The 15,346-nt window shown below is 33.8% G+C and overlaps 1 protein-coding gene across 1 annotated transcript in view; it reads left to right on the top strand.

Annotated features, from left to right (window-relative positions):
• The first annotated feature begins 12,058 nt into the window (after positions 1–12,058).
• The window catches only part of LOC128661279 (zinc finger protein 585A-like), a 141,584-nt gene continuing 138,296 nt past the window's right edge, over positions 12,059–15,346 (top strand). The window contains exons 1-3 of the mRNA XM_053715552.1: positions 12,059–12,173; positions 12,262–12,409; positions 13,012–14,420. Coding sequence (XP_053571527.1) covers positions 12,385–12,409; positions 13,012–14,420 — 1,434 coding nt within the window. The 5' untranslated portion in view covers positions 12,059–12,173; positions 12,262–12,384. The remainder of the gene's footprint in view (positions 12,174–12,261; positions 12,410–13,011; positions 14,421–15,346) is intronic.

Below are 15,346 nucleotides of genomic sequence, written 5' to 3'. Positions count from 1 at the left end.
AGATAAATGTAACAATGAATTGCTCATTAATAACAAAGATGCATCATATACAGTGTACAATTAGCAATATACTTATATCACTTCAGAGTCGGCAACATCAACTCAAGGGAATCAGGACAGGCAATGGTCATAGAGATCTAAGATACAGAATAAAAATGCAAATTACATTATATAAATAATGACTGGACATAAATCCCAAAAAGAATTTTTTTAAATACAATAATATTAAGATAATAATTAATAAAAAGGAGTCCAATCTATTTCTCTATTCATGCCTTTAGGTTCCAGGGTATCGAGCTTAAATATCCAAAATGTTTCACGCTGTTTGAGCAATAGCTCCCTATTGCCCCCACGTCTGGGGGTACGGATTTGCTCGATAACCTGGAACCTAAGTTGAGTCCCTAACACAGCCACAAAATGCGAGCTCACAGAGCCAAACAAACTGAGAACAAAGGAGGGGTGCACAGGTGAATGTAATCACCCAGAGAAATACAAAACACGGAATGAGACTGCACTCCAAGACCAGACCGGGTACACATCCAATGGCTCAGCAACATCCCAGCCCTGGGTACTTAAATAGCACTCCCAAAAAGCTGTGATGTCACCAGAGTCATGGAGTGCAGTCTCCATCCGTGTTTTGTATTTACAAATATATATATATATATACACATAATAACACATACTGTATATATGTACACACAAATATATATACTCATATTAACACATATATATGTACACACAAATATATATACTCATATTAACACATATATATGTACACACAAATATATATACTCATATTAACACATATATATGTACACACAAATATATATACACATAATAACACATACTGTATATATGTACACACAAATATATATACTCATATTAACACATATATATGTACACACAAATATATATACACATAATAACACATACTGTATATATGTACACACAAATATATATACTCATATTAACACATATATATGTACACACAAATATATATACACATAATAACACATACTGTATATATGTACACACAAATATATATACTCATATTAACACATATATATGTACACACAAATATATATACTCATATTAACACATATATATGTACACACAAATATATATACTCATATTAACACATATATATGTACACACAAATATATATACTCATATTAACACATATATATGTACACACAAATATATATACTCATATTAACACATATATATGTACACACAAATATATATACTCATATTAACACATATATATGTACACACAAATATATATACACATATTAACACATATATATGTACACACAAATATATATACTCATATTAACACATATATATGTACACACAAATATATATACTCATATTAACACATATATATGTACACACAAATATATATACTCATATTAACACATATATATGTACACACAAATATATATACTCATATTAACACATATATATGTACACACAAATATATATACACATATTAACACATATATATGTACACACAAATATATATACTCATATTAACACATATATATGTACACACAAATATATATACTCATATTAACACATATATATGTACACACAAATATATATACTCATATTAACACATATATATGTACACACAAATATATATACTCATATTAACACATATATATGTACACACAAATATATATACTCATATTAACACATATATATGTACACACAAATATATATACACATATTAACACATATATATGTACACACAAATATATATACTCATATTAACACATATATATGTACACACAAATATATATACTCATATTAACACATATATATGTACACACAAATATATATACTCATATTAACACATATATATGTACACACAAATATATATACTCATATTAACACATATATATGTACACACAAATATATATACACATATTAACACATATATATGTACACACAAATATATATACTCATATTAACACATATATATGTACACACAAATATATATACACATATTAACACATATATATGTACACACAAATATATATACTCATATTAACACATATATATGTACACACAAATATATATACTCATATTAACACATATATATGTACACACAAATATATATACTCATATTAACACATATATATGTACACACAAATATATATACACATATTAACACATATATATGTACACACAAATATATATACTCATATTAACACATATATATGTACACACAAATATATATACACATATTAACACATATATATGTACACACAAATATATATACACATATTAACACATATATATGTACGCACAAATATATATACACATATTAACACATATATATGTACACACAAACATATATACACATATTAACACATATATATATGTACGCACAAATATATATACTCATATTAACACATATATATGTACACACAAATATATATACACATATTAACACATATATATGTACACACAAATATATATACTCATATTAACACATATATATGTACACACAAACATATATACCCATATTAACACATATATATATGTACACACAAATATATATACTCATATTAACACATATATATGTACACACAAATAAAGGTTTTAACTATGTTTTTTCTGTAATTATTTCACATTCCAATGTTCTGTACATATCAGAATATATTCTATGTATTTGTAAATAGATTTTCCTATATATATCTATAACTTTATATACTCATCTATATATATTGAAATAAATATATATTTCTTTAATAAACCATCAGATATATGTATAAATATTTATGTATAAATAGAACATATTCCTTTATGTAAAGTACATTGGAATATAAAATATGCCTATATTCTTGTTGGGTTATCGCTAATGAGAATATGCTATGTTCTTTTCAGGATAGTCAGGTGTTTTTTCAGCTTTTTTTCTCTCCATTGGCTTCTATAGGGAATGTGAATATGTGATTGTGTCTGCGTAATTCTGGGGTGTTAGGTTTGTTTTTCATATTTGTTTCATTGTTTTCTCCATTGACTTCTATAGGGAATGTGAATATGTGATTGTGTCTGTGTGATACTGGGGTGTTAGGTTTGTTTTTCATATTTGTTTCATTGTTTTCTCCATTGACTTCTATAGGGGAATACATGAACGTGCACGTGATATTCTAACTTCAGATTTTCCACTCTAGTCGGGTTACTGCTAGAGAAAAAACTGTTTACTTTGTACTTGTGACACCAGTGCAATCTGACTAGCGCAGAAATAACAATTCTAGCAGTGTTTTTACTATAGCTAAAATGCAAAATAGCTCCACTTGTAATCTAACCCTTAACATTTTATATGAAACTTTAGTGTTAGCTTTTAGGCTAATACAAAGTATGGATTTAGATTTAATATTTTAGAGCAATATGGTTTGTGTACATGTATATATTATATGCATATGTATGGAAATAAATGTTACATATAAAATATAGCACAATGAAAACATACAAAATCTCACAGTTAGTTGCAGGGTACAGCAATTTATATGTGTAGAATAAAATATAGTCAGAAAAATTATAATTCATGCTAGAAAGGTTAAAAAAGGAAGATTAGATAAACAGTTAGTGAACAAATAATAAGTCAAAATATTAGTATTGAAATACTCAGCATTGTATCTCATATGTATCTAATAACATGTTAATATTATACATCTGTTTACAACTAAGTTCTGTTAAAATAACAATATCCATCAATAAAAACATAATATAATGCTGTATCCTAAGATATTTTAGGACACAATAGAAACATCTCAGACATTTAAATAAACTGTTTGTTTCCTCCTTACTTATCCATATGATAATCACACCCTGAGGGGGAGGCGGGGACTCTGTATTCATGTGACACCAGAGGGGACAATAGACATCTATATGAGAACAAAAGTCCAGGTGTGACCCTCTCATTGTCTCCCAACTGACAAGTTGTACTCATGTGAGTCACACAGAGAAAGGTGACACTCCCACATTAGTATAAATATCTGTGTAACACTCAGTGATATCACAGGAGGAACCAGAGAGACTTCATACTTACAGAGCTTCTGCTAAACGGTAATGTGCAAAACCTGATATAAATCTTTATTAACAGCCTCACACTGTTGTGTTTTATATAATGATGAGAAAATATTGTTCTGTATTTTGTTATGATAAAGATAAAATATTTCACTTCATATAAGAAACTGAGTTTATATAAAATGCCACTGCGTTTATTTAATTTGCCTTCTATTTTTTTCATGCTGTGTTACTTAATTTAATGGTTAGTTCTTTCATTTAAATAGGCTAATTTAATACGTAATGATTTATAACATTCTGTAAAATTAATTTGTAGCAGAACCAAGCCATATTCTCAAGCTTGATAAGGTCTGTCCAATAATTCATTTGTGGGGCGTTTGTTCCTGTTATCCAATGAGCAACAGATTCTTAAGTATCAGCCAACCAGAATCCTGTATTTCCCTATAGGTTTATAATTAACTGTAGCGCCTAGATTAACCATTTGTCATTTAATCTCTTAATGACGTTGCTGGTCTTTCTATGGGGGTGTTTATTTAATAGTGCGGTCTCGCTGCCAGCTGTGAAACTGCACTATTTTAGCAAGAGTGTAGGAGGGTCTAATAGTGCAGCAAGACTCGCTCTATTACAGACAGACAATCCCTTAACAGGGCACGTCACAGTCGTTAAGGGTTTAAAATGATTTTGAAGCTGCTATTTGCTCCAGTAATAAATATCACTCAGCTTATGGCCCTGTTGTATCAGTCTCATCACATTTACTGATCTAATGATAAATATCTTGTGATCTGCATATTATTTTATTTCTAATGAGGTTATTTTATAATACATTTCTTATTTCTATTAGCTGCACCTGTTTATCATCAGAACGTTTATCCCACTGATCTGTGACTGATTCTTGTTGTTAGTAAAGACCTTAGTAAGTGTATTCTGCACCTTCAGCTGCTGCTGTTTGTGTCACATGATCACAGACTTAAAGGGACAGTGTCCTGTACATTTGGTTTCCAATTTACTTCTATTATGAAATGTACTTCATTCTTCTGGTATCCTTTATTGAAGCAGCTGCAATGTACTACTGGCAGATAGCTGAACATATCAGGTGAGCCAATGACAAGAGGTTTGGATGTGCAGCCACTAATCAGCAGTGAGCGCACTATAGTGCTTTGTCACAAAGGTCTCCAATGGAACAAATCAGATTCAATAATAGAAGTAAATAGAAAGTTTATTAAATTTAAATCATGAAAGTTTAATTGTGACTTTGCTGTTCCTTGTAATGTGTTTCTAATGACTTTTTATAACAGTGTATAAAAGAGTATAAAATGTATGGGAGATTTCACCTTTAGGTTTATTTTTATATAAAATAGCTGTTTCAGATTTATTTCCATCATCAAATTTTACTCAATGTTTATAAAATACAGGTTATGTGGCACCAGCTGCTATTTAGCATGTGCACGAGTTTATATTATATACAGATATGAGTCTGTTATTGGCTGATCGCTGTCACATGATACAGGTTATGTGTCACCAGCTGCTACTTAGCATGTGCACGAGTTTATATTATATACAGATATGAGTCTGTTATTGGCTGATCGCTGTCACATGATACAGGTTATGTGACACCAGCTGCTACTTAGCATGTGCACAAGTTTATATTATATACAGATATGAGTCTGTTATTGGCTGATCACTGTCACATGATACAGGTTATGTGGCGCCAGCTGCTACTTAGCATGTGCACGAGTTTATATTATATACAGATATGAGTCTGTTATTGGCTGATCGCTGTCACATGATACAGGTTATGTGGCGCCAGCTGCTACTTAGCATGTGCACGAGTTTATATTATATACAGATATGAGTCTGTTATTGGCTGATCGCTGTCACATGATACAGGTTATGTGACATCAGCTGCTACTTAGCATGTGCACAAGTTTATATTATATACAGATATGAGCCTGTTATTCGCTGATCACTGTCACATGATACAGGTTATGTGACACCAGCTGCTACTTAGCATGTGCACAAGTTTATATTATATACAGATATGAGTCTGTTATTGGCTGATCGCTGTCACATGATACAGGTTATGTGGCACCAGCTGCTACTTAGCATGTGCACGAGTTTATATTATATACAGATATGAGTCTGTTATTGGCTGATCACTGTCACATGATACAGGTTATGTGACACCAGCTGCTACTTAGCACGTCCACGAGTTTATATTATATACAGATATGAGTCTGTTATTGGCTGATCACTGTCACATGATACAGGTTATGTGACACCAGCTGCTACTTAGCATGTGCACAAGTTTATATTATATACAGATATGAGTCTGTTATTGGCTGATCGCTGTCACATGATACAGGTTATGTGGCACCAGCTGCTACTTAGCATGTGCACGAGTTTATATTATATACAGATATGAGTCTGTTATTGGCTGATCACGGTCACATGATACAGGTTATGTGGTGCCAGCTGCTACTTAGCATGTGCACGAGTTTATATTATATACAGATATGAGTCTGCTATTGGCTGATCACTGTCACATGATACAGGTTATGTGACACCAGCTGCTACTTAGCATGTGCACGAGTTTATATTATATATAGATATGAGTCTGTTATTGGCTGATCACTGTCACATGATACAGGTTATGTGACACCAGCTGCTACTTAGCATGTGCACGAGTTTATATTATATACAGATATGAGTCTGTTATTGGCTGATCGCTGTCACATGATACAGGTTATGTAGCGCCAGCTGCTACTTAGCATGTGCACGAGTTTATATTATACACAGATATGAGTCTGTTATTGGCTGATCGCTGTCACATGATACAAGTTATGTGGCGCTAGCTGCTACTTAGCATGTGCACAAGTTTATATTATATACAGATATGAGTCTGTTATTGGCTGATCACTGTCACATGATACAGGTTATGTGACACCAGCTGCTACTTAGCATGTGCACGAGTTTATATTATATACAGATATGAGTCTGTTATTGGCTGATCGCTGTCACATGATACAAGTTATGTGGCGCTAGCTGCTACTTAGCATATGCACAAGTTTATATTATATACAGATATGAGTCTGTTATTGGCTGATCGCTGTCACATGATACAAGTTATGTGGCGCTAGCTGCTACTTAGCATGTGCACGAGTTTATATTATATACAGATATGAGTCTGTTATTGGCTGATCGCTGTCACATGATACAGGTTATGTGACACCAGCTGCTACTTAGCATGTGCACGAGTTTATATTATATACAGATATGAGTCTGTTATTGGCTGATCGCTGTCACATGATACAGGTTATGTGGCACCAGCTGCTACTTAGCATGTGCACGAGTTTATATTATATACAGATATGAGTCTGTTATTGGCTGATCGCTGTCACATGATACAGGTGCAGAACAAATTGTACACAATGTTTATAAAATACAGGTTATGTGACACCAGCTGCTACTTAGCATGTGCACGAGTTTATATTATATACAGATATGAGTCTGTTATTGGCTGATCGCTGTCACATGATACAGGTTATGTGACACCAGCTGCTACTTAGCATGTGCACGAGTTTATATTATATACAGATATGAGCCTGTTATTGGCTGATCGCTGTCACATGATACAGGTTATGTGACACCAGCTGCTACTTAGCACGTGCACGAGTTTATATTATATACAGATATGAGTCTGTTATTGGCTGATCACTGTCACATGATACAAGTTATGTGGTGCCAGCTGCTACTTAGCATGTGCACGAGTTTATATTATATACAGATATGAGTCTGTTATTGGCTGATCACTGTCACATGATACAGGTTATGTGACACCAGCTGCTACTTAGCATGTGCACGAGTTTATATTATATACAGATATGAGTCTGTTATTGGCTGATCGCTGTCACATGATACATGTTATTTGGCACCAGCTGCTACTTAGCACGTGCACGAGTTTATATTATATACAGATATGAGTCTGTTATTGGCTGATCGCTGTCACATGATACAGGTTATGTGGCGCCAGTTGCTACTTAGCATGTGCACGAGTTTATATTATATACAGATATGTGTCTGTTATTGGCTGATCACTGTCACATGATACAGGTTATGTGACACCAGCTGCTACTTAGCACGTGCACGAGTTTATATTATATACAGATATGAGTCTGTTATTGGCTGATCACTGTCACATGATACAGGTTATGTGACACCAGCTGCTACTTAGCATGTGCACGAGTTTATATTATATACAGATATGAGTCTGTTATTGGCTGATCACTGTCACATGATACAAGTTATGTGGTGCCAGCTGCTACTTAGCATGTGCACGAGTTTATATTATATACAGATATGAGTCTGTTATTGGCTGATCGCTGTCACATGATACAGGTGCAGAACAAATTTTACACAATGTTTATAAAATACAGGTTATGTGGCGCCAGCCGCTACTTAGCATGTGCACGAGTTTATATTATATACAGATATGAGTCTGTTATTGGCTGATCACTGTCACATGATACAAGTTATGTGGTGCCAGCTGCTACTTAGCATGTGCACGAGTTTATATTATATACAGATATGAGTCTGTTATTGGCTGATCACTGTCACATGATACAGGTTATGTGACACCAGCTGCTACTTAGCATGTGCACGAGTTTATATTATATACAGATATGAGTCTGTTATTGGCTGATCGCTGTCACATGATACATGTTATTTGGCACCAGCTGCTACTTAGCACGTGCACGAGTTTATATTATATACAGATATGAGTCTGTTATTGGCTGATCGCTGTCACATGATACAGGTTATGTGGCGCCAGTTGCTACTTAGCATGTGCACGAGTTTATATTATATACAGATATGTGTCTGTTATTGGCTGATCACTGTCACATGATACAGGTTATGTGACACCAGCTGCTACTTAGCATGTGCACGAGTTTATATTATATACAGATATGAGTCTGTTATTGGCTGATCGCTGTCACATGATACAGGTGCAGAACAAATTGTACACAATGTTTATAAAATACAGGTTATGTGGCACCAGCTGCTACTTAGCATGTGCACGAGTTTATATTATATACAGATATGAGTCTGTTATTGGCTGATCGCTGTCACATGATACAGGTTATGTGGCACCAGCTGCTACTTAGCATGTGCACGAGTTTATATTATATACGATATGAGTCTGTTATTGGCTGATCACTGTCACATGATACAGGTTATGTGGCACCAGCTGCTACTTAGCACGTGCACAAGTTTATATTATATACAGATATGAGTCTGTTATTGGCTGATCGCTGTCACATGATACAGGTTATGTGACACCAGCTGCTACTTAGCATGTGCACGAGTTTATATTATATACAGATATGAGTCTGTTATTGGCTGATCGCTGTCACATGATACAAGTTATGTGGCGCTAGCTGCTACTTAGCATGTGCACGAGTTTATATTATATACAGATATGAGTCTGTTATTGGCTGATCGCTGTCACATGATACAAGTTATGTGGCGCTAGCTGCTACTTAGCATGTGCACGAGTTTATATTATATACAGATATGAGTCTGTTATTGGCTGATCGCTGTCACATGATACAGGTTATGTGACACCAGCTGCTACTTAGCACGTGCACAAGTTTATATTATATACAGATATGAGTCTGTTATTGGCTGATCACTGTCACATGATACAGGTTATGTGACACCAGCTGCTACTTAGCATGTGCACGAGTTTATATTATATACAGATATGAGTCTGTTATTGGCTGATCGCTGTCACATGATACAGGTTATGTGACACCAGCTGCTACTTAGCATGTGCACGAGTTTATATTATATACAGATATGAGTCTGTTATTGGCTGATCGCTGTCACATGATACAGGTGCAGAACAAAATGTCAGAAATAAATCTACTGCTCTTTAGAAATCCATAGTACGTTTTATTACATTGTATTTAGGGATGCACCGAAATGCCGGCCGCAGAAACGTTTCTGCCGAATAATTGCATTTTGACTATTTTTGGGTTTTTTTTTCTGTTATTTTTGGTAGAATGTTTGTGTAGCAAGTTTCAAATTTGATGCTAACCTAGAGCTGCTGTTTAAGTTCATTACTTGACTTACTGTTTTCAATATAATGAGTTTTCTAGGACTATTTTTTTTGGATAATTGGTAAAAAAAACCCTGTTAAATCTGATTCTGTTACATAGAACTAAATAAAGAATAATACAGTATATTGCTATTTAATATTGTTTTAGGTAGGGATGCACCAAAATTTTTGTCGCAGAAACATTTTGGCCGAAAATTGCATTATCATTTTTTGCCTGTTTTTTTTTTATAAAATTATTGTGTAGCATATTATTGTTTTAAGATATTTTTGTCCAATTGTAGTGTGTTACTTTCAATAAAAGCTTGGGCTTTTCATTAAATAGTCTAATTATGCAAAAAAAAAATAATAATAATAATTTGAAAAAATACATTTTCGGTTTCGGTTTTTGGTCAAGTGCATCCCGGATTTTCGGGTTCGGTTTCAGTCCAGAATTTCCATTTTGGTTTATCACTAATTGTATCGTTAGTTTGCATCAGTTGATTTTGTTATTATATACTTTATGAAATTTTTAAATGGGCTGAACTTGATGAGAGATCATATCTCATTATGTTATCAATCTATGTAAACACAAAGGCTTCCTTTTCTTATCTCTGTCCTAGAAAACAATTAAAAGTTAACATTTTAGAGCCTGTCTCTCTGAACCCCCCCCCCCGTTTGCAGTGTGATTTAAGACAACTCACTACTGACCAAGAGAATTTAAAGGACTGGGGTGGAGCACATGACAAATACAAAATGAAGAGTCTTTTAAGCATTGTACAAATTGGTCACAAGGAGGGGTACCTATCCGGTACAGAAAGACTACAGATACAGTGTGTAGCTTCATGCGGTCTGTAACAACGGACTATCACACGCATAGTATCTGTGTATGTTTGTTCCTGTTACGCTTAGTGATCTACAAGAACTTTAGCTTTTGTTATTAATAAATTGTACATTTGCTTTACGCATTTGTCTGTGTCTGTATCCAGTCTGCCTGGGGTCTGCACAATAAACCTGATTATCTTGAGCTGTTGGAGCTATAACTAATGTGAGTATTCTGGGTCTGCCTTCCATCTGGGGAGTGAAGATTACGCAGTATTATGCTATGATGTGTTTCTTTCTCTTCCTTCTGAGGAACATCGTATGGACTATTTGTATTTGTGCTATTGTCTCCATTAAAGACTCTTTTCACGTTGGATATATTACTACATATTGGTCGGTACTACATATTGGTCTGTATTATTATCACTATTTGTATTTGTGGTATTGTCTCCATTAAAGACTCTTTTCATGTTGGATATATTACTACATATTGGTCGGTACTACATATTGGTCTGTATTATTATCATTATTTGTATTTGTGGTACTGTCTCCATTAAAGACTCTTTTCACGTTGGATATATTACTACATATTGGTCGGTACTACATATTGGTCTGTATTATTATCACTATTTGTGTGTGGTTTTTGTTACACATTTTATTTTTAGTAAATACAAAATGTCTGACAGTGAGGATCTGTAGAAAGTACAATATCAATACTGTAGTATTAGATTTAAATTACATATAAACAACTCTTATTTAACATTTGTGTAAGTGCTGCTCTTTGATATAAATAATGGAAAACATGATTATAATAAATTTGTAAGGTTGTGGTTTGTCCCACTCATAAATAGATTGTCTACTCCTGAGCTTATACTGTACTTGTAAAGTTCTGGAAAGATAAATATTTAAGGTGCAACTGTAACACCCACAGAGCTAACTGTACTAAATGGTTGTGCTGAATCAATAGCACATATGTAATAACCTAAACAGCTGATCTGTATCACATGAATTGTTATGTGTGCCTTTAATTATACCATACGTACAGTTAATCAGGACCATTATTTATTATTATCTGTCTAAACCATTTAATATACTTTTTACAGACACAACCAGAGCACTGAGAGATATCAGGTATTGATGTAACTGGAGTGAATAAGGGAACCTTCTTCCTGAGCACAGACATTGGAGCCTGTTATCAGCATGAACTCACAGGTGTTAGGTGAGTAAAATAGATATTATGCTGACTTTAATTACTGGGAAATAGAATAAAGCACTCAATAAACAAATATAAACTATTATATTTATAGCTGCACCTTTTAAGAACATTTGTGTCAACACCTGCTCTCAGATCACCTGCAACTCTACCTTCCCCTGCCCTGACCCAACTCATGGAACACCCATAACTACACTTACGCCTACCTTGTTCCCATATGTGGAACACCCAGAACTCCACCAGTAAGTGTTCCCCACCCCAGAACCGCCACTGATTTGTGTGCTTAATTTCAAAGTGAGTCTTATTAAACTAATACATTTTTGGCTGATTATATAAATTAAATAACTGCAACTGCAAGCTAAGAAGTATCATAAGATCACTGCTTTTTTAGCCTTTCAAAACATCTAACACAGATTATTAGTCTGTTATGATTAAGACATCATATTCTCACCCTACTGGTTGAGCATGAGCCGGGCAGTGCTGTATGTGCATTTGCTTGTGCAATGTTAAATAAGGATGGTAGATGCTACCTATCTTGCCCAGAATACAGATGTACTTGTTCCCTGGCTGAGAACATTATCCACCTGCACCTTATTTAATGGCTCGCTATAAATTGTTTTAATCAGTAATCAGTGGTTTAGTTTATTATGATATAGAAATATTTACATTATTTGTCTTTCTTTGTTTAAATTTGTGATTTACAGGTTAATCAATTTAAAAATAAACACAAAACAGAAGCCATTTTATGGAATGTAAATAAATAATATGATTTGTGTAAGACGATGGATTCCATTTTAAAGAATAAACTTTCTTTATTTTCTTTATTCCTTTTCTTTTTATGTAGACAATCACTTGAATAGTTCATACCCATCCTTCACTACAGGAAGCATCAGAATGATACAGCAAACTCCAAAAGTCTTAGACACTAATGACTATTCACAAACATTGGGGAAATCACAGCAGATATTTAAAGGAGATGGAGAATTGGCAGGAACTGGGCAGCAATCATTATGTACAGAGAGTAATTTAGTCATCAAACAAGAGGACAACATTTATGACTTATCTAGTGAAATGATTATCCCAGAGGTTAAACCACACAAATTTACTGAGTTTTCAAAACATTTAAAAGAAGGGGAAAGTCTTAAGTCTAGCCAAATGATTCATACAAATAAGAAACCTTTCAAATGTACAGAATGTGAGAAAAGCTTCACATGTAATTTGCATCTCCTTGAACACCACACAGTTCACACAGTTGTGAAAACTCACACGTGTACAGAATGTGGGAGATGTTTTACATCTAAAGGAAGCCTTAAGTGTCACAAAAAGACCCACACAGGGGAGAAACCTTTCACATGTAATGAGTGTGGGAGATGTTTCACATCCAAGGGAAATCTCATATCTCATGAAAAGACCCACACAGGGGAGAAACCTTTCATATGTAATGAGTGTGGAAAGTGTTTTACAGAAATGAGTAATCTGAAAAGTCATGAAATGATTCACACAGGAGAAAAGCCTTTCACATGTACAGAGTGTGGAAAAAGTTTTACACAAATGAGTAATCTGAAAAGTCATGAAAGGATTCACACAGGAGAAAAGCCTTTCACATGTACAGAGTGTGGAAAATGTTTTACATATATGAGTAATCTGAATAATCATGAAAGGAGTCACACAGGAAAAAAGCCTTTCACATGTACAGAGTGTGGAAAAAGTTTTACATATATGAGTAATCTGAAAACTCATGAAAGGAGTCACACAGGAGAAAAGCCTTTCACATGTACAGAGTGTGGAAAAGTTTTTACACGAATAAATAGTCTGAAAACTCATGAATGGATTCACACAGGAGAAAAGCCTTTCACATGTACAGAGTGTGGAAAAAGTTTTACACATAAGAGTTATCTGAAAACTCATGTAAGATTTCACACAGGCGAAAAGCCTTTCACATGTACAGAGTGTGGAAAATGTTTTACAGAAATAAATGATCTAAAAACTCATGAAAGGAGTCACACAGGAGAAAAGCCTTTCACATGTACAGAGTGTGGAAAATGTTTTACACAAAAGAGTCATCTGAAAACTCATGAAAGGAGTCACACAGGAGAAAAGCCTTTCAAATGTACAGAGTGTGGGAAATGTTTTCCACAAAAGAGTCATCTGAAAAGGCATGAAAGGATTCACACAGGGGAAAAGCCTTTCTCATGTACAGAGTGTGGAAAAAGTTTTACACAAAAGAATGATCTGAGAAAACATGAAAGGATTCACAAGGGAAGAAACCTTTCACATGTTTAGAAAGTGGAAAAAAGTTTTTATTGAAATCAGGTATCACAAAACACCAAATATTTACACACAAATAAACTTTATATGCACAGTGTGCAAACCTTTTTACAATTATCCTAAAGAGGACACAATCTCTAAATAGAAGCATCAAAAAGGATCCTATTGTAAATAATACTTTCTAATCCCAGTTATAAAATCCCCAGATTGGAAGTACTCTCTTGCTGTCCTTTGTTCCTCTATATATGTGCACCTGAGTTTCTCTCATATCAATGTGATAAAATCCAAACAGCACACAGGAATATACAACTCTGTCCTCAATACTGACCAGTTTACACAACCATTCAGCACCAAAACACCCCCAGTGTTGTTTATTAATATGCCAGTGTTAGGAGTTGTACGTTTGATTTACATAGGGGAGAAAATAATTACATTTACAGAATAAAGGAGTCTTTATATGAATAGAGTGTGAGAGAATTATATTAACAAGATCATCAGTCTCAAATGATTGACGTCTGGGAGATATATTTAATGTGCACATCATGTGGATAAACCTTTTCTTATAGCAATAGATGCTTAGTATTGTACATGTTATATACCAGAGGAATTACTGAGGGGAAACTGATTTTATTTCATGAGACACAATATCAGTAACCAGTACATACGTGATTATAATCAGTTTAAGTTAAATGGCTACTATAAGCTACATGTATACTGGGTATGTAATATGTGTGTCATGTGATCATAATCAGTTTAATTGAAATGGCTACTATAACCTACATGTATACTAGGTATGTAATATGTGTGTCATGTGATCATAATCAGTTTAATTGAAATGGCTACTATAACCTACATGTATACTGGGTATGTAATATGTGTGTCACGTTGTGTGACTTGATATTATGTCTGTT

This window comes from Bombina bombina, chromosome 5 (assembly GCF_027579735.1).
Source record: "Bombina bombina isolate aBomBom1 chromosome 5, aBomBom1.pri, whole genome shotgun sequence".
Lineage (NCBI taxonomy): Eukaryota > Metazoa > Chordata > Amphibia > Anura > Bombinatoridae > Bombina > Bombina bombina.
The sequence above is the reverse complement of the archived record's forward strand: the minus strand, read 5'-3'. Positions and strand labels throughout refer to the sequence as shown.